Raw genomic sequence first — 21,639 nt, forward strand, 5'->3', positions numbered from 1 at the left:
TTTAAATATACAAGTCTCAAGACCTCTTCAATGAGACACAATACTATAACACAGCCAAGTCATATCTGTCCTGTCTGGTCGTGCCTCCTGTGCCCAGGCTTGGGGCAGCTTCTGCTACAGGCACCTGCTATATTTCAATGTTGGTGTGAATGGAGGTGGGAGGAAATCTGCTGACCTCCAAATCATGAATGAAGTGAAGCTCACCAGATAGACGCCACATATATGGTGGTAAAACAGAATCTTCCTACTATCTGCTGGTGGGGCACCTAATTTGGAGGGGAGTGTGATTCTAGTGAGTTGGCCCTTTCATGCGATGCTAATGAATGCAAATGAAGTCTCCCACATTGCTTAGCAGAGGCATTGACCGACCTTAAAATCCCTGTAGAAGTTGGGATATCATGGGGATAGGGAAAAAATATAGAATGACGCCTGAAATATTGAACTTTGAAAAAGAGCTGAGTTTTACTTTTTAAAATGGAACCAAACCCCAAGGTGGGGTGAGAATGTACTGGAAATGCTGCTTTCTCTAAGGGATAATGAAACCCCCTCCCTGCTTCTACGTCCACCACCATCCAGACACTGATTACTATCTCTGGCAAAGACAAAGGGACCTAATAATGGCCTCTGATTGACCTCTAATGCTAGATGGGCCAGTAGATTCCATTTTCCACATGGAATGTACAAAGAAGGGATTAAAAAGTAGCTGAGAGAGCTACCCCAGTGTCTAGCTGTGTGTGCTCCGTGAGGGTAAGTATGTGCAGGTTTTTACACTAAAGGTGTGTGATACAGTAACAGAAGCAGCTGGCAGTGCCCTTACGAAATATCCATTTTTTTGCATGTATCTCCTGCTCTGACTGAGGAGGTCAGTCCAGTCAGCAAAAAGATTGCAGCTAGACATTGAACTGAAATTTCTCTGTCAAAACACAGTACACTGGAATCAAGGAGACAACTATTCACCTACCAAAGTCAATGCTACTGAAATCAAACTCTGACAACCACATGCGTCATCAGCTACTCCTTACAAGTCAAGAACTGTTCAGTGTACCCTTTTATTTATGTTTACTTACCACTGGACTCAATTTTCATTTCCAATCTGTATGAATGGATATGCATTTGTTTTACCACGTATATTCTTAACCTTTTACTTATTAATAAACTCACCCAATCATTAACTCAAGAAAGCCTGATTAAATTGGCTCCTTTTGAAACGTAAGTATTAGGACTGGAAAAGATATCCACGTGGAAGGGAACATTGTTAGATTAAACCTTGTTGCTTCCAGCAGAGGGGGTGGGGAGGGAGCTGAATAAAAATGGAGCTCATCATCCCTCCTCCCCTTGGTTTGTAACAACTTAGGGTATCCCAGCCGGACGGTGACAAATCGAGAGGTATCGCCTAGATTAGCAAAATTGGGGAACTTTGGGGGTGGTTGTTATGGCAGACAGAATTCCAAACAAATTTCCTCTGGTGGGAAACTAATTTTTGCATTCACGCCAAATTAAGCACCCCCCCCCCCCCACCCCCACCCCCCGCCTCCCCCCACAACTCCCCCACCACCTGCCGCCACGATTGCCAATGCTGCTGGGAGTGGAAGGTTCTGAGGTAAAAAAAGACTTGCATTTATATGGTGTTTTTATAGACGTCTTGGAGCACTATTGAAGTGTTGTCACTGTTGTAATGCAGGAAATGCAGCAACTAATTTGCAAATTCCCATAAATAGCAATGTGATGCTGACCAGATAATCTGTTTTTGTGACGTTGATTGAGGCATGAATATTGGCCTGGGCACTAGAGATAACTTTCCTGTTCTTCTTCAAAATGGTGTCATGGGATCTATTACATCAACATATCATCGATCTGCCTAGTAACAGCAGTAACAAGAATTTAACAAGGCATGATAGGATACACAGCAACAGGTAGAAATCTGTCCAGTGACAGCAATATTCAGCATTCAAAAGGTATAAGGAGATGTGACTTTCCTAGAAATTAGATTATCAGGCATCTAGACAGAACCAAGTGTAAATCACCCTATCAGTAGGAAATAGCATATCGAGATGACTGAGATCAGTGGAGATATACATATGATCATTTCTAGAGTCAAGGAATTTGAAAGATACAGACAGCCAAATACACAGAATGAAGAATCAAATAGTGTGATTGCCAAAACACTCAGGAGCAGGGAGGTCAGATTACATCTAACAGCCTGAAAGGCCAGTCCACAATTTACAGCCAAGAAATTAGGCCCACATCTAAGTCCAAGAGCCAAAATAGTGCAGAAGCCTTCATAAAGGCCGTTTAAGTATCTTTGTTGGACCAGGAAAAGACAGATTTGATTCTCTGCTGTATTGTGTGGAATTTGAAATATAGATTTATTTAACTTTTGTTTGGGAAGGAGGAACTCTTAAGGAATTTACGGATCATAGATATATTTGGAACAAAGAGTAATTTCTACATAAACTGTGCGTGTTTAATGACCTATACACTTAATTGTCTTAGACTATTGCAGTCCTATTCATGTGTATTTGTTTAATTCAATAAATAGTCTTTAATAATTGTGAAACGATGACTGGACTGTTTATTTTCACTGGGGTTTCACGTGACTCCTAACGCCATTCCAAAAACAAAACTATACACCACAATGAACCGGTATTTCAAGTTGGGGCACTCTCGTAGATAACATAAGCATGGTTCATGACAAATGTGAGCAGATAGATGGGGCCTAAACTTAATGTATCACCTGAAGCACAGAAACAACAACAGTGCAGCATTTCCCCCAGCACTGCACTGAACTGTCAGCTTTGATTTTTGTGCCCAAGCTCTGGAGTGGGACATGAACCTTAAGGCTCAGCATTGTTCCCTTTCCTGGCCAGCCAAGGTTGAGTTCTATGTTAGATCACAAACTACATGAGTTGAAATTTGCCAGCCGTTCCTGCCAGTGGGACCTTCCAGTTCCACTGATGGAGACAGGGAACCCCTGGGTAGCAGAGAGTGTGAACCACAGGAAAAGCATTGCCAGCGGCAGGAATGGAAGAACCCACCATTGCAAAACATGCTGCGTGGGGGGGAGGGGTTGAAATCTCACCCATTGTTAGCAGGGCCCTTACAACATTAATCACAATCCCTAAATGGCTACAATGAGATTCATTTGCATTAATGGCGAGGATCCTTGACATGCAATTTATTCAATGAGGTGATCTTGCTAAAAAGGGACCATAACAAATGTTTGTGCCTATGGATTTCCTGCCACCTTCAAAGAACACTAAGCAATTATGTCATTGTTACAAGATCATGGAATTCATACCATTAAATTCAAACTTTGTCCGGATGTTACTGTAAGAATTGGACTGACTCTGCCCCATCTGTGTGTGACCCAAATATTTAGATTTTTACTGCTGAGGCCAACATGCAGCACTGTGAATGGGGCCAGCTGGCAAACTGGGCTCCTCCTTTTCAAATCCTTTTCCCTTTGCTTTAATCATCGTCCCTTTGCCAGTCATAACCTTCTGGGTCTGCTTTGTGAAATTTACAACAGAAACTAGTTTTTCAGGCTTAATATGTTGGGGCAGTCTGTCCAACTGGAAGACCTCAAAACTTCCTTTCTGTGCGTCTGGCTGGGTTGCAGTTGCAAAAAACGTTGGAACAAATTACACTGAAAGCCTGGGAGGTAATCAGTGTTACTGCAAAATTCCATGCCCAGCTCAGGAACCTGTCCCACAGAATCCAGGAGACCTATGCAAGTAGAATCAGGATGATCTCTCTCTCTGTCTTTCACTCTCTCTCGCTGTTGGCTCAGTCTTAATTCTCCGCTGGTACCTTTCCTGTTCTATTGGTAGGCTCTATCTCTAATGCATGGCTCCCAAAAATTGCCCTATTTTAATATTTCACATTTGGATGAGCCAGAGAGGGCAGGGGTGAATGGGGCTTGGAGCGAAAGAGTTGTTGGCTGGACTGGGGTGGGATTGGGTGTGTAGATATGATTGGAAGTGATGGGCTACATAGAGTAGCTGATTGAGGTGGGGAGACATGAGTTAGGGAGTTCAAGCATTAGGGGTACACGCACACAGAGATGTACCAAACCTGCTGGCTTTGCTGTTGCTATTGGACCTCGCAGCTCATTTCATTAAACTGGACCCGCTTTGTGCAGTTAAAGGGGTCTCACAGCCAAACTCAGGGCTGTAAAATCTGGCTAGCTGCTCCACAGCCGCTATTGCCATCTTGGCACTCACGCCCCGAATTACTCAGCCCGAGACCCAACTTAGGATGAACACTGACAGTTTGGGGAACCCTGTTCCGGTGTGTCAGAGTCATGTTGGATGGGACAAATATGGGCTGGATCTTGTGGTCCCAATTGTGATGAAAGCTGAGACCTTCACCAACACTGAGAGCTGCAGGGGCTGGAATTTTACCATCCTGTCCGCCATGGGAATCGGAGCGGGGGAAGGGTGCATCCATAGAAAGGTCTGTTTGACCTCAGAAGGGATTTTACTTAGGTTCAAATCAAAAACATATGGTGTGCCTTTTTGGATTCCACCACTTGGAGAAAAATGCACTGGAATCTCTAATCTGGAAGTCCTGCCCTTGGATCCAGCAATGACGGCAGGACATAATCATACGTGTGCAGTTCATGGAGGCACTGGCATGTTTAAAAGTGCAGCAGCCTGCACTTAGAATAATTTTTTATTACCAAGATTTCTGAACACAACTCGCGGGACCTACAAATTTGTGGAAATGGTCTAACCTACTGGTGTTCTTTGCAGAGGTCAGGTATCTTTTTAGAGAGGCCTGTTAGCCTTTAGGGATCTTTTAGAATGGACATAAATGTGTAAAAAAAGATATGATCCGTGGAACTGTCAAGATTTCAAGTTATTTAAATGCCCTACCCTTTAAATTTTGTGTTAAGAACAGCCTGCTGCATCTTTCAGTCAAAAAGAATCAGTGCTTACAATTTCAATAGCTGTTTGTTGACATAAGCCCAAGGGTTATCACTACTGCTTGACTACTTCCACAATTTATGATTATCACAGTGAGGGCCTGTAACTTCACAGTGATTGACAGCTCCTAACAGTTATACCTGTCAGTTTACCTGTCTTTGATGTGGTGTTACGCATATCATTTTTTAAATATGAAATTAAGTACTTGAAAAGCTTTAAATGAATTGAATGGCCTTTTATTCATGCGTGTTAGTTTTTATACACAGTGAAGTCTGTATTAGATACGAGGGACTTGATTTAATTTCAACACAGCATAACTCCTGAGGTCTGCCCATGAGAGATACTGGGTGAGTTCACATGAAGGATGTTAATGCAAAAATGGTGGGTGTGGGGCATGGGCTCACATATGTTGGCATAGGGGCTGTAAGAAGTGATGGAGTTGTGTAGAGGGGCATGGGTTTGCATGGAAGATGAAGAAATGGATAGAGAAACTGGCTGCACTTCTCCCATCCCGACCCACAGCTTTTCCGGCGGGTCGGGGTAGGAGATGCGCGTTGTCAGCCTTGTTCCAGGACTTGTGCTGGGAATGCATGTGCACCTCCCAGAGCCGGTGAATAGTCACCGGTCAGACCACACTGGAAACTGGCAGAAAGGCAGGTAAGTCATTTGAATGTGTTTTAAATGTCTTTTAAATGTCATTATCGGGAACTTACCGGTCCCGATTGAATCGCCCACCCCACCAGGAGCACTTCATTCCTGCGGGGATCAGACTAGCTCCCCACATTCAGGGAGCTAGTGGGAGACCCCACTGGACTGAAGGGGGGGCGGGGGGCAATCAGGAGTGGTGTCCTCTCGACATGGGCACCCTGGCAGTGCCAGCTTGTGCCCCCAGCACTGCCCAAGGGGCAAAATGCCCATGGCCAGGCAGCACCTTGGTCTGGCCACCGAACATCAGACTGCCAAGGGGGCGGGGCCTATTGTGGGCAGGGCCAAGGGGCGATTGGCGGAGGTGGGTGGTCCTGCTGCCACCCTGCATTGGGATCAGTCTGGGATGGAGGGAGGCCAGTGGTTGGGATGGGGGGGTGGCCTGCCTCCCGGAGAGGTGGGTCTGATCCCGGGGCGTGGGGGTCAGTTGGTGGGGGGTACTCTGCTGGGGTGAGGAGGTTTGGGGGACCACCATTGCTGGGGGGGCTGGGCTGGACATCAGGGTGCTCCTGGATGGGGGAGGGTCAGGGCTGGCTGGAAGTTGTTGTGGGGCCACGATCGGGCTCTGGGAGGGCTGGAGGGGCAGCACTGCGGGGGTCCTTGTGATCGAGCTGGCCAGTAAATGGGGAGACTGACAGATTGGAGCCACTGCACATGCACAGAGTTCCAGAAGTGTCAGACTCCAGCGTGAATAGGCCCCACGCCCCCTGGGTTTTTAAGAGATTTACAGTTGGGACCTCGTAGTGTTCAGAGTGCGGAGATTCAGGTGAGAAGCTGAACTGACAAAACAGTTGAGATTTAGATCAGTTTTCCTGCCAATTTAGTGCTTTTGGGAGAATCGCGGCCACTATTACTATTACAGATTGAAAGTATTTACAAAACATAATACAGTTCTTTGCAGATTTATGTAAAATGTGATAAACTTACTCAAAGATGCCCTCTACTTTTTCTTCAACTTTTGATTGCTCTCCGTACTGTACATCTTCACAGGCCTCCCAGAAACTTAGATTCTCAGCTAGTGTTTGAAATACATAATAATTATTATGGATATCAGTGTTTATTTCTTACAGCCACTGTTTATTTAAATAATGAATTCTCGATTCTCTTGCTTACCTCTACCATTCAGCAAACATGATATTGGGCAAGATTTTGGGTTTTGTGTCTGGAGTCAAATAGAAGTTTCTAACTGTGTTAGAAACAGTCACTGACAGTGATTTTACATCAAATGGTCAAGTTGTGGCCAGAGAGTAGAATCACCATCTAATTATGGACTGTAGACAGTTCTCAAAGCTGAAGTGTCCACAGGAAGTTCTCCAGCACAAAAGGAGCTGCAACCTGTAATTACAGCTGAGGCAGAGGGAGAGAGGGTACCTCTATCTTGAGAGGTCCTCTGGGTGACTTTAACTCATTTAAAATTAAAAATAGCAATAAGGCCACCATTGTTGAGGGGAGCCACAGTTATAGCTAGCGAGGTAAGCTGGAGGGCCTCTAAGGCATCCTAGAGTGTTGGGCCCTCAGTCTGTCTGGTGCATGGTACAGATGTTTAACCTGTGGATTCTTGCAGAGCTGGTATACCAACTCAGCAAAGTCACAATCAGTCAGCACACCACTGCACTTTTCATCAAATCAATTGTATGATCCTGACCGGCACCACCTGGAAGTACCCCTCCAGGGTGGCACAATGGTTAGCACTGTTGCCCCTCAGAATCAGGGATCCGGGTTCAATTCCCCGCTTGGGTCACTGTCTGTGAGGAGTTGCAATTTCTCCCTGTGTCAGTGTGGGTTTCCTCCGGGTGCTCCAGTTTCCTCCCACAGTCAGAAAGACATGCTGGTTAGTGTGTTGACCATGCTAAATTCTCCCTCAGTGTACCTGAACAGGAGCCAGAGTGTGGTGACTTTGACATTTTCACAGTAACTTCATTGGAACGTAAACGTAAGCCTACTTGTGACAATAACAAATAAACTTAAAACTCCAAGCCTCTCGTTATCCTGACTTGGAATGTATTTCTGTTCCTTCGCTGTTGTTGGGTCAGAATCCTGGAACTCACTTCCTAACAGCACTGTGGGTGTAGCTCCACCACATGGTTTGCAGTGATTCGAGACAGCTCACCACCACCTTCTCAAGGGCAGTCAGGGATGGAAATAAATGATGGTGAATTCAGCGACTCTCACTTCCCACAAAATGAGTTTTTAACAAATTTAGATGCTTTAATTTCTATCATGGTAGGAAACATTAAGTTGGTGCTAAGGATGAATAATGATGAGATTAATGATGCCCACAAGATTCAGACAAGATGAATCAGTGAGCAAAAAATAAATGTTATTATGCTTCAAGGCAGCTCGGGCTCACATGTCAACCATGGTGACAATTGGTTAAGATAAAGGAATACGTCACAGAAATCTGGAGCGGAGCTTATAGACGCTGGACTGACTGTCATAACTGTCCCACACAGGCAGACGGGGGGGATGCTATCAATTGTGGAAAGAAGTATCAGCCAGGAAATACTACATTCCAACTTGGAGGAGAGACTCCCGCCAGCGGGATTTTCCAGTCTTGCCGAAAGTCATTGGACTTTTGGCTGGCCTGTTGCAACCCACGCAGCAGGGCTGGAAAGCCCCGGCTTTGGATTGTGTCTCCTCCCTCTGTGCACTGCACTGCCCATTCACCAGAACATTGCACCTCCATGAAGCCACAGGCCAGGTCTTACTCATCTCCTTGCAGCAAGAGGATGAAGGAGATTGAAATGGGGGATGGAAAAAAAGCTAATTAAATAAATGATCAAACGATAAAAGTTAATAAAATAAGTGATAAATTATTAAACAAAATGATAGGATAGTTCTAAAATCAGTATATTTTAAGTATTGAAAAGATTATATTGATTTGATTTAGTTGTCCTTACCACTGAACTCCCTTTCTAGGAAGAATCTAAATTGTTGTCGACCAAGGGGATCATGGAGCAGTTCACCAAAATTGAATGCCCAACGTTCGACACGTAACCTTGTCGGGATTGTCACTCTGTTTACAGCAAGAAATCTATAATTATTAACTCAGTTTATTAATAGACCATAAAATATAGGAGCAGGATTAGTCCATTCGGACCATCAAATCTGCTCTGCCATTCAATCATGGTTGGTATGATTCTCATTCCCATTCTCCTGCCTTCTCTCCGTCATCCTTGATCCCCATATTAATCAACAACCTATCTATTTCTGACTTAAAAACACTCAATGACCTGGTCTCCACAGCCTTCTGCGGCAATGAGTTCCACAGATTCACCACCCTCTGGCTGAAGAAATTCCTCCTCATCTCAGTTTAAAAGGATCGTCCCTTCACTCTGAGATTGTGCCCTTGAATTCCAGTCATTCTTATTAGTGGAAACATCCTCTCCACATTCACTCTGTCTAGGTCTCTCAGTATTCTGTAAGCTCCAATTAAATCCCCCTCTTATCCTTCTAAACTCCATCGAGTGTAGACCCAGACTCCTCAATTGCTCCTCATGTGACAAACCCTTCATGCCAGGGATCATTCCTGTGAACCTCCTCTGGTCGCCCTCCAAGACCAACACATCCTTCCTTATGTATGGGGCCCAAAACTGCTCACAATATTCCAAATGGACTCTGACCAGAGCTTTATACGACCTCCACAGTACATCCCTGCTCTTGTATTCTAGCCCTCTGGAAATGAATGCTGACATTGAATTTGCCTTCCTAACCTCCAACTGAACCTGCATGATCCAGAATTCTCCGGTTGTTCACACCGGCAGGATTCTCTCGTTCTGCTGGTACCTCACCCCCACCCGTGGGTTTCCCGTTGGCATGGGGTGAAATCAATGGGAATTCTCACCTCCCGCTGATGGCTGGGAGGTGAGACAATCTCTCCCAAAATGTTGTTATCCAGACTAGTCTCTATGGATACATATTATTTAGTCATAAAGTTAAAATCAAATGCTTCAGCAATATTCTTGGCTATTTTAAATCCAATATATTTGGATCTGCTCATGTGAGATTAGTTTGTCAACAAATAGTAGCGGATTTTACGAAGATGAAGATAGGTTTGACCGGTGCATTCCCGTAATGTTCGGATGATCTTTCACACAGCATTGTCTAATGGTCTAACGTGATGTGTTCTCAAGTAACCAGGTGGCCTTGGTCTTGTCAGCCTCTTTTATATTCCACCAATTTTCTTTTCCATTTAAACCAATGCAACAGGCAAATTGGGCAGCTTATTAAATGGGCCACTGACTCGCCATCATCTATTTTGTTGCATTCTTAATACCATTATCCTCCTCCCCTTCCTTTGTGCCATTGCAGATGTCCTGTTGTGTAGAATCTCTGAGTCATAGTCTGAACTTGCCATTCTTGCGTAGGGCTGGTGATGTCATCAAGTCACCCATTTCTTGAAACCATCCCAGCTCAATTTCTCCTGCTGTTATAGAATCATAGAATCCTACAGTGCAGAAGGAGGCCATTGTCCATCAAATCTGCACTGACCACAATCCCACCTAGACTCTATCCTCATAACCCCATGCCTTAGCTAGTCCCCCTAACATACCTGTACAGGAACAGGAGGGATGAATAATGGATATGTTGGTGTGAGGATGATTCTAACAGGCAATGATCTGTTATTTTCTCTACAGCACTGACTGTGCTAGGTGGATTATTATATCAGCAAGTTCCTGATGTGGATAATCCTGGTACCACTAACAACTGTGTCAAAGACTGCTTTAGAGATTGCCTTATACCATATCTGTCTCCAGTTACCAGCTTATAAAAGCCTCCTTGGATCTTTCTCTCCTTGGAGAGGAGGAGGCTAAGAGGAAATTTGACAGAAGTGCTCAAAATCATTTGGGGGCTGGACAGTGTAAATAGGGAGAAGTTGCCCCAGCTTGTAAAAGAATCGAGAATGAGAGAGCACAGTGATTTGCAAAAGGAGCAAATGCAACATGAGAAAAATGTTTTTTACACAGCGAGTGGCTGGGGCCTGGGATGCACTGCCTGGAAGCGTGGTAGAAACAGGTTCAATTGAGGCATTAAAAAGGCATGAGATGATTATTTGAGTAAAAACAATGTGCAAGGGTACGGGGCAAAGGCAGGAGAATGGCACTAAGTCATAATATTCAGTTGGAGAGCTGGTGCAAACACAATGGACCAAATGGCCTCCTTCTGCACCATAACGATTCTGCGAAATCCAGAACATTTAGGTCTGATCTGGTGCTGAATATACACAAACCTCTGAAAGTGACCGGTTAGGCTGAGAGGTTATTTACAAAGCATACAGGATCCTTGAGTCAATAAACAGAGACATAGAGGACAAAAGCAAAGAAATTATGCTAAACCTTTATCAATCATTGGTTAGGAATCTGTCGGAGTTTTATTTCCACTTTGGGACATAACACTTTAGGAAGGATGTCAGACTCTCAGAGAGGGTACAGAGGAAATTTATTAGGATTGTGCCAAAGAAGCAGGACCTCAGTTATACAGGGAGACCAGAGAAGCTGGGATTTTTCTCCTTGGAGCGGGGAAGGTTAAGAGAAGGTTTACCAGAGTAATTCAAAATCATGAAGTTTTTCACTAAGTAAATAAGAGAAGTTGTTTCCAGTGATAGAAGGGCTGATAACCTGGGGACACTGATTTAGGGCAATTGGCCAAAGACCAGAAATAAAATGAGGAGAAATGTTCACATCTGCAGTGGTTGAAAGGGTGATGGCAGCAGATTCCAAAATAACTTCAAGGAAGGAATTGGATAAATAGCGGAAAAGGAAATACTTGTGCGATAAAAGGGCAGGAAAATTGGACAGATTAATTAGTTCTTTCAAAGAGCTGGCACAGGCACGATGAGTAGAATAGCCTCTTTCCACACTGTATCATTCTATAATTGGTGATAAATCCTAGCCCCTTGGTTGAACTGAGTTTTTATTGCATGGTTGTAATAGAATTCTGTTGGGCTAATTATACAGGTCTGAGTACATAGGGAGAAACAGCATCCTGAACCATGGTGCGATCACAGATGGGCACTTTAGGAAAATGCTATAAGCTAAGAAAAAGTACGTTGATACTGAATCCAAGATATTTAATACTATTTCTACATGGTAATACTGAAGAGTACAGAATCTAAACCTCTCGTGGCTACCCAGTCTCCTGGGTGCAGGAGTAGATAACCAATACTAATATGTCTCCATTATCAATTGGTTAAGTCCAGGAGCTAGGTTTTAGTCCCTGATTTTTGGGAGGGCGCGGTGGGGGGGACGGATCTTTCAGAGATATGTTTCTTTTTATTGTCTCTGACATTGGGTAGTTGATCTATCTCAGCTGATAACATTAGAACAACAAAAATCATTGCATGGCATATTTGTCTCTCTGAATAAGGCAGTGGTTGGAGACGCGTAACCAGCCATAATAGCATGACAAGAACCTGGTAGAAGAAAGGATATTCAGAGTCCGCACTATTACCAAATTATCCCAATTACTCTTCTGCTCTGAACTGGTTACTTACAATGAAACTTTCAACACTTACAAGTCAGCATTCATTGTCCAGAACAAAGTGCCACTTGTAATCCAAGGGTTGCCGGGAAGACAGCCAGACACAATAGGGTCATGTGGAAGATATTGTTCACAGTGCTTCACAAATCTGCAAAGAGAAAGGTAGACTTCCACAGGTCATACTCACAGGTATTTATCAGATATCTTTAGACCAAAGCAGCCAAAAGGAGATGGCATTTTTCAAAATAAATGCCTGAAGATATTGCCTAATGGCAGTGTGCATTTAAGGCTGAATTAGTCATAGAAGAGTGTTTCCAACTACAATATAGCACTGTAATATTTTTATTTCTCACCCCAACCATCTTTACCTTTTTGTGTCAGGTCACCAATGTAGTGACAATTTATGATCAGTTTTGTGCTGTGGACTCACGTCTACTAGAAACTGGGTTAACAGACTTATTTCACTGAGGAAGTTTACTTAGCAGAGTAAGCGTTAAATGTACAGAATCTGAATTTGGTTCTAAGGGGTTACACTGTATATATTGCTCCACCTCCAGTGTCTATATGTTAATTATAGGGCGGAATGTTTAAAACTGTGAAATTCAATTTTTATAGGAGCTGATTCACTGACTTCCCACTTGAACTACCTGAAATCTAGTAACAATTCCATTGGGTTCCACCGCCTTCAAACACACCTTCCCCAGTGTCTTCAAAGGTGGAACAAGCAAACAAGTGAGGCAAAACTTGATATGCATCTCAAATTTACTTCCATTTCACAGTTTGTGGAAATACTGAGTGATTATCATCTTTACTCAATCAACACAATGTATCAACAACAATTTACCCCTTTAATAACCCCTGTAACCCCTTTAATGTAATAAAACATCCCAAGGAATGATATGAAACAAAGTGCGCCACTAAAGAGGAGATAGTAGATCAGGTGACCAAAAGCTTGGTGGAAGAGGTAGGTTTTAAGGAATATCCTCAAAGGCGAGGTAGAAGTTGAGTGGTTTAGGGAGACAATTTCAGAATTCAGCCTTGGCAACTGAAGGCACCAATGGTTGGAACAATGACATTTGGGATGCCCAAGAGGGCAGAATTAGAAGAGCACAGATCCCTCATGAGGAGGTATGGCTGGATGAGTTTATCGAGGTAGGGAGGGGCAAGGCTGTGGGGGCGGGGGGGGGGAGATTTGAAAGCAATTTTAAAATTAACATGTTGCTTGACAGAGAGAAAATGTTGGCTAATGAGGACAGAGCGATCGGAGAATGGGACTCAGTACGAATTAAGATAAGGCAGCTGAGTTTTCCGACTTACCGAGGGTAGAATGTGGGAGACCAGCCAGGAGATCTTTGGCATAGTCAAGTTTAGAGATAGTGAAACCATCAATGAGGGTTTCTGCAGCAGAACAGCTCAGACAAGGGCAAAATTATGGAGGCGAAATGAGGTAGTTTTAGTGACAGCATGAATAAAATGAAAACATCACATTTTCTCCTTGCCTTACGTGACTTAATCAAAATGAGATAGGATGAGATAGGATATCCGAGGAGGGGGTGGTAGGAAGGGGAGTGGTGCAGCCTCCTCACTTCCTGTCACAAATTCAGCAGAGGGTTGGAAATCGTAATTTCGGTTATTCCCCTGGGTTTTTGACCAAAGTTGCAGCAGGAAATTGGGGTTATTCCATGGAAATTCTCCACAGGTATTTTCAAATCATTATCCAGCACTTTCATCCTCTTCACTTCAGCAAAGATGCACCTGGCTTCTCCTTTAACAGAACCTGACTGCCCTCGCAGCAGCCTTCTGTTAAAAAAACTCAACTTAGCGCTGGTTTTAGTCACCCCTACCAACAGCCCCCCAGTTCACCAGAGAATCCACCAGCCTGACTCATTAATGACCCCACTGAGCTTAAATGAATGATGTTATCACGGCAGCAATGCATGCGGACAACACTAGAATGTTCATTCAGATGGATGATCAGCTCTGCTTTCTTGGGAATTTAATACTCTGACAAAGGAATTTTCCATTGACAGGGAATTTAACACCTTAACACCATGAACGGCATGGTGGCACAGTGGTTAGAACTGCTACTCACACTGCCAGGAACCCGCGTTCAATGCCTGGCTTGGGCCACTGTCTGTGTGGAGTTTGCACGTTCTCCCCATGTCTGTGTGGGTTTCCTCCAGGTGCTCCGGTTTCCTCCCACAGTCCAAAGGTGTGTGGGTTAGGTGGATTGGCCATGTTAAGTTGCCCCTCAGTGTCAAGGAGATTAGCAGGGTAAATATGTGCGGTTACCTGGGCGGGCTGAATGACCTCCTTCTGCACTGTTGGAATTCTATGTAAATGCTGAGCTCAACAGTAACACTTTACAACATATATCTTTAAAAAAATCTAACTGCCTTGGACAACTCAGTCAGAATGACAAATGGGCTGGGAAGGTAGGTTGCAGGAGCTAGGTTTGTACCCTTAGAGTAGAGAATGAAAAGGGGTGATTTAACTGAGATGCTTAATTGATTGGGCAAAACTATTTCTCCTGCTGGTGTGTCCATTGCAAGCAGGCGTAATAAAATCAGGACCAGGCTGGTCAATAAAGGTAAGGTAAAGTCACCATAGTCCCAGATGACCATGGGCTGCTTTCTCCATTTGAGGGGGGAAGCTGACTGGTGGTGATTTAACCTGAGGGTCATCATACCTCAGGCACAGGGTGGATGAGAAGGCAGGGCTTCATGAATAATCTCAGCCTGTATGGGAATTGAACCCATGTTGTTGGCATTGCTCTTCTATCATGAATCAGTGTCCAGCCAACTGAGCTAACCAACTCACCTGTTCAGTAGTGATGTCAGGGAGTACCTTTTCTCAATGGAGTCCTCGAACGCTCTCTCTCAAAGAGGTGTTGAAAATTGAAAATGTCAAAACTGACATTGATCAGTCCTTGTTCATAAGGGACATTGAAGTTTATGAGACCAAGATAAGTAAAGATCAGACACAGGTAAGGCATTACCAACTGAATGATCAAACTGAGCTTAATGGCCTATCCCAAAGAGCTGGGATTGGTGACTGACTCAGTTGCTGTGATCACCTGTGGTTCGAGCACATCCCGAAAGAGAGGGAGAAAGTTAAAATGAATAGTTAGGTAGGAATTTTGTTCTCATTCAGTGTGATTTATTTCATTTGCATCCAGTCATACAACACCAAGTGCAACAAGTGTACTGCTTGTTTCTTCTAATGTTGAGTGAGGGAAGATGCAGCTTAACACAAATATCCAAATGTATTTGGAGAATGTTGCCTCCCAGTCTATAAACATCAGTGATCTTAGATCTACATTGCATAACCCAAAACCTTGCTGTGTACTTTTCAGACATAATTTGAGGCCACCACGATGTACAATTTCCCATGCCTCAGTGACCTGGCTTTCTTAGGCAAATAGCTTCTAATAAGTATATTGTGTTGTACAAATGTTCTAGATGTCCTTACAACAAGGTGCTTATTCTTTTGCTTTTAATAGTAAAATCATCAGCCAGAAATCTCTGGTCATGTACACCACTGCTAGCAGGAATGAAGAATGTGGTACTCAGCCAAAAGTCCATTCAGTGCAGTGGGACTGGAGAATCCCAGCCGCGGGTGAGGTCAGAGAATTCTGACTATCGTCTCCAAACTGGTATGATGGGCACGATTCTCTAGTCTCTCCATGGCATGTTACTTGCGGTGGAAGGCAGCGTGCCATTTGCCAGCAGCCAATCCTGCCACCGTCAATGGGATTTCCCATTGATTCCAACTCATGCTGCCAGGAAACTGTCGCCGGGGACTGGAGGTTCCTGCCGGTGTTGAATTCCGGTCGATATTGCTGAGAGTGAGATAATCAACTTGTTGACTAAAACCAATAGAAATAAAGCAAAGCGATTGTTAACTTGATGGGTCAATTAGTTTATTTGCTGTTCGTTGAGTGATAAGGCCAGGAATGTGCCAAGAGCAGTCTATATTCAGTGGTGAGTTTGTGCCTCTGGAGAAAATAGCATTCCCGGATCCCACACGACTGCTATTCACGTTGGGGACGGGAGGTTGCTCCAAAACACTGAATGCAGTGTTCAACTGAATGCAGATGCTGATCCTTAGGGACTGTTGCTGAACAGGATAACTTCTAGCAACACCAAAAAATGTGTGATGCACTGGCAGCCTTTCCAGCCACACAATGCATGCTTAGAGAGGGACTGGAAGAATCTCATGATGGTGCAGGCCTGCACAATTATGTCTTCAAACATGGCAAGAATTATCATCTGCATAAAGCATTAAGCACAAATGAGTGCATGCACAAATGTGTTTTGAATGACCATTATCTATATGATCATCTTCACTAACTGCTGACATCAAGTCCACACGGGTCAGTGTTGTATACCGTGTTGTGATCTGATATTTAATTCTGTCACCAGGTACTTGGGATGACCCTACCTGTCTAGTTCATTTACCAGACATGTTGATATTTCATTGATGTCCAGTGCCTCCTCTCCTGAAAGTGGCATGCTCCTTCATGCCCCACCCCCTCCTTGCCAAGGTATGGCACTTCCAGGCCCATTCACCCATTAGGCACTCTACAGAATCAATAAATCCTATGGTGACAATATAATGTGTAACATAAAAGCTTTAAAAATGCTACTCATTGATAACGTCCCACTTACTGAAAACCCCCTTTTGACTACAGGCCAAAGAAAGTGCCAATTATCCAGACCATTTAAAATATCAATAGCAGAAATTGCAAGCACTTGAAACATCTTTTCTCGTGGAAATAAATTGATCAGAGAGCCAGAGCTGTCAATTCACTAGGTTCTTAGTGAAAGAGTGTGTATACAAATTTCAGAAGAGGACTGTATTGGCTCTAATACCCCATTGAATAGCCTACACACATTCACTGTGAAGGCTGATACATGGAGAGTGACCACTGGTGAGGTCGCAGAAATTCCTCACAAACATGATGAAAACACGGGATGAATGTCTTGACAATGGAAGAACATTACCAAGGATGAAAAAGCAAAGAATAAACGCTGGAGGAGATATCTACATTACAACATTAGAGTAATAATACATTGTATGGAAAAAAACAAACGTACCCTTCCAAGGACAATGATGATTTGACTCGAGATCTAGTCAGTGCTTTCTTGTAATATTCAATCTTGTTGTCCAAAAGAGAGAGACGCAGCGAAGAGAAAATAAAGCGAGTCATTCAATTAGGTTTTCATTTCCATGCAGATCGAATGTGTTAACACAAAATTTCAGACACAAATCTGTTCTGCACATTCAAATTTTATTTTGTAACGAGTTGCACGCTGTAGTAGTTACAGCTATTGTAAGATAATATCAATAACATAAATCATGTTTAACTTTCTATGTAGTTTAGAAGCAATGCCATTTTTACTAGATAATATTCCAAAGGTTGTCCTCTAGTCCATGCAGAAATCCTTCCCTAAATGATAGGGAAAATCTAATGCAAAGCTATGTCCTATGCCAATCATCATTGGAACAGATTAGTTTTAGCGATTCACAATTTAATTTCTCTCTAACATAATACAAAATAAAAACGGTAGGGAATATTCAGCTATTTGCTAAGGAGAAAGATCAGCTCCCAATTGTATAGTGGGCACAGTGGATGTCTTGCTCACTGCCATATCTTCTGCCCATCTGGCAGTTGCATAGACAGCAGGAGGCCATCCTCCAGATTTAGGACCCCAGAAGACAATTTCCAGCCCACCAATCAGAGGCTGGCACATCTTGCACTTGGCAGCACCACGGAGGAGGGTGTCTCATGGACGGCAGGGTATCTCGTGGGGTAGGGGTTGCAGAGAGAGATGTCCATGGGATTCAGCAGCAAGGGCAGGGGTGTGGCTATCAGAGGCTGCACCCCTGCCCCATGCGCCCAACCCTGCACAGATCAGCACAGTTTGCGGGACACTCACACCCTCCTTCCAGCTGACCTGCAGCCCACATAGTTTCATCAGTCATGCAGGTTGCATGTTGACAGACTTACCTGGAGCGGGGAAGATTGCAGTGGAGGTGGGAAGAAGCTCTTGAGTGGTCATTAATTGGCCACTTAAGGCACTCAAATGGAGATGGGGTGGAGAGGTCAACTAGGAGCCTTCCTGCCTGAATTTACTGCCAGTGGAGATGGGAAGGCGCCTGAAGCTAACCCATCAAATTCTCAGGCCTATCCACCTCTTATGGAAGAGTCTGGCTGGTGTCTTTAATATAAAAAAAAACCTATGGCATTTTAGTGAAAGTTTTGGAGTGATAAATGTGGCTATTACCACAGGGAATAAAAATAATCTCATGCACACATAACATAAAAAAGCAAATCTGATTCTATTCCAGGTCAAAAGTAGAAGTCCAATCACTGCAGCAAACAGTATTTGTGAGGCTGGAAATAGATCACTTCCAAAACAAGTCAATATTTTTTACTCAATCTCCTGACACCGATTACTGATCTATTCTGTTGTCATAACCTGTGCTGTGTACTGCTATGAAGCAGTCTTGTTGAAGTTACAAAACTCTTTATTAACAGTATTGAACTCTCGACATACTTATAGTGAAGGGTAGAGAGTGGACCCCATACTTGCTCCTTACACCTTGCTACCTATTCCTAGACTGCTTTAACTCTGGTCACGTGCTTTTTGCCAGGTCCTTCTACTGCAATGACATAATCGGCTTTTCAGATAGAATAAAATCTGACAGTTAAGAATGTCCATTAATAGGAAAAGTTCCAAAGAACTGGAATAATCTAAAGGACTCAATTTCCCTCAGGGCAAAATGTAAAGCCTGCATCATAACTGCACGGTATTTCTTTCTGTTACTAAACTTTAAAAAAAATGAGCACATGAAATACCACATATACTTCCACAAAAAATCAATATTCTACCATCTTCAAAAGGCTTCTTCACGGATTTAAGCCACTTTATCATTTCCCGTAGTCTTCCCTGTTTTATGAGCAATTCTTGCTCTGTCCACCTCCTTCCCTTTCCTTGTTAGCAATGAGCCTAATGCTGGGGCCTGCTGATTGCTCTGTAATGTTTCTGCCTGCTGGATTCTCATCAGTACACTGGTGAAACAAAAACCTACCAAGAGGTGGCCATATGTTTTGAGTGACTGTACTATACAATACCTTAACTCCAATATGTAAAAATTCTGACCCTCACCTCCTTGTCATGCATATCACTCTAATGGATGAGCAATCAGGAAGTTAGCATTTTTCATTTTACATTAGGTGTACTCCAACATGAATGTGGAAGAACTTACCACAAATAACACTTACTTAGCTAAATCAATGGCAATAAATTACTGTACTGGAATCATTGCTGTCTGCACTAGAAATCCCATTACAGACATTTTGAAAAAAGTCTTTATTCTCTTACCTCTCTTTTGTAGAATTCACTATTCTTTCTGTAAAAAAAAGTTCATTTACTATCAACAGCAAGTTCACCCATGCACCAATGTTGTTAGTTGATTTGATGGAATTAAATTTGCAACTGTCCCTTCAAAGTATACGGAACTAATAGCTCAAACTATCCCCATGCTCTATGCCAATAACCTGGTGCGTTCTGCTTCTGTGGTCAGCAGCTTGCGACTTCTCACTCACTATAGTAAACAAGGGGGACGTCACAGGCAAAGCACATGGAAAAAGGAATTGCTTTGTTTTGGCGTTGCCACCTTGATTTTTAAATAGTCTACTTCTCCCAACACAGACACAAGTTGAACTCTTCAGGTTTGCCAGTGAGTTTGTGTCATTTTTGGAACTGTGGGCTTCATATAAATTAATTTGAGATGTTTCTATCATGGGGAGATTCCAAACCAAGACAATGGTCTGAATCTTTGCAAGGACACGATTTAAGAAGTTCTGCCCCCTTGGCCGGTGCCCACCATTTTCACTGGCAGAGGGGGGCCCGTAGAGGGATGGGGTCAGGTTAAACTTGGCACATCCATGGTTCAAAGAGGCAGCTGTATATGCTAAAATGCAACTGCTTTCAGTCAGATCCAGTTTCCACCAGTGTCCAAACTATGATTCATGCAACCCTTAAAGGATTTGTATAGGGGCATAAGTTGGCATGAATGAGACATGGGGAGTGTATGAGGGGAAAAAGGTTGTTATTGTTTAATTTTTTTTGCAGCTGGGAAAAAGTTCTGGATTTTCACAGCCAACCTTTCACCCAGCCCACCTCTCCACGCAGCAGCCCCTCTGCTGGTGCTTTCCAACTGTCTCTGGGGTTGTGGGCACATCTGCCCTGCCAGAACAAAATTCCAACTGGCACTTTCTCGGGAATTTTCCCGACTCTGGGTGCCTGACCTGGGAGTGAAAATTCAGGCCATTCTCCCAGAAGAAGGAGAAATAAGGCAACCCAACCCAGTAACTCCTGTTCTGCTGCAGAGAGGAATCAAGAAACATTTGACAGCTTTCCCTCAGTGCTGAGGAGAGGGATGGGGAGATTTAGAAGCATCACATGTAAAATGCTTACACTAAATTTGTAAAAAGTTATTAATTTCAAACATTCAGAAGAGAAGTGACAGTCGTTGTATACTTGATTTCTCATCCTAGAATGCAGATGGTACATCTTTATGTGACAATCATGCTAATTTACAAAGTTCAATGATTTATCAATAAAAGTTACTGATACGAATTCAGCAATTTGCTGGTAATTTATAGGCGGGTTCCAAAACCGACACTTTAATAGACTTTGGAAAAAAACTGCAAACCGGAGCCAATATGGAATCTCTCGTAATGTGCAACTGTGTCAGTTTCTTTAAAATGCAGGCATACCTTCAACAAATCATGCTGTAATAAATCTAGCTGTCCCTCTATGGCTACTTTTCTATTACAAAGCAGCTTTTCTGCTTTAGATCGAGTATCCTTTATCTGTAAACCCAAAAACCGAATGCACCCAAAGAACACTTTGTATGGACATAACTTAGGGCGGGCGTTCTACAACTTGAACTGATATGAACTCTCACTGAACTGTACCCGGACTTTAGCACGGGAAGTCCGGTTTATCAGCACTGTTTACCTTGCGAACCTCATCAATCACAGATGGGTGCCACAAGTGGGAACTTATTATTCAGTGGTATATCTTAATTTTCTCACCATTTTATTTTCTTCAGACTATAGCTAGCTTCAGCTTTGGCCTTGTAGTGTGTGTAGGCCTAGGACTATATGCAGCACGGTGGCACAGATGTTTAGTACCACTGTCTCACAGCACCGGGGACTTAGGTTCACTTCCCGGCTTGGGTCACTGTCCATGTGGAGTTTGCAAGTTCTCCCTATGTCTGCGTGGGTTTCCTCTCACAGTCCGAAAGACATGCTGGTTAGGTGCATTGGCCATGCTAATTTCTCCCTCAATGTACCCAAACAGGCACCGGATTGTGGCGACTAGGGAATTTTCACAGTAACTTCACTGCGGTGTTAATGTAAGCCTACTTGTGACACTAATAGATAAACAAAGGTATCCGAAATTTGAAATACCATCAGCCCTGGGGGTTGCGGATAAAGGATACTTGA

At 43.4% G+C, this 21,639-nt stretch overlaps 1 protein-coding gene across 2 annotated transcripts in view; it reads right to left on the minus strand.

The window, feature by feature from the left end:
- The window catches only part of rgs11 (regulator of G protein signaling 11), a 164,735-nt gene that overhangs the window by 21,486 nt on the left and 121,610 nt on the right, over nucleotides 1-21,639 (minus strand). For both annotated transcript variants that reach the window (XM_080206663.1, XM_080206664.1), the window contains exons 10-14: nucleotides 19,505-19,528; nucleotides 17,213-17,274; nucleotides 12,148-12,261; nucleotides 8,534-8,649; nucleotides 6,561-6,648 (exon numbers count right to left, since the gene is read on the minus strand). In XM_080206663.1, coding sequence (XP_080062789.1) covers nucleotides 6,561-6,648; nucleotides 8,534-8,649; nucleotides 12,148-12,261; nucleotides 17,213-17,274; nucleotides 19,505-19,528 — 404 coding nt within the window. The remainder of the gene's footprint in view (nucleotides 1-6,560; nucleotides 6,649-8,533; nucleotides 8,650-12,147; nucleotides 12,262-17,212; nucleotides 17,275-19,504; nucleotides 19,529-21,639) is intronic.

The sequence above is a fragment of the Carcharhinus amblyrhynchos genome, chromosome 18, assembly GCF_965287045.1.
Source record: "Carcharhinus amblyrhynchos chromosome 18, sCarAmb.v2.hapA, whole genome shotgun sequence".
Lineage (NCBI taxonomy): Eukaryota > Metazoa > Chordata > Chondrichthyes > Carcharhiniformes > Carcharhinidae > Carcharhinus > Carcharhinus amblyrhynchos.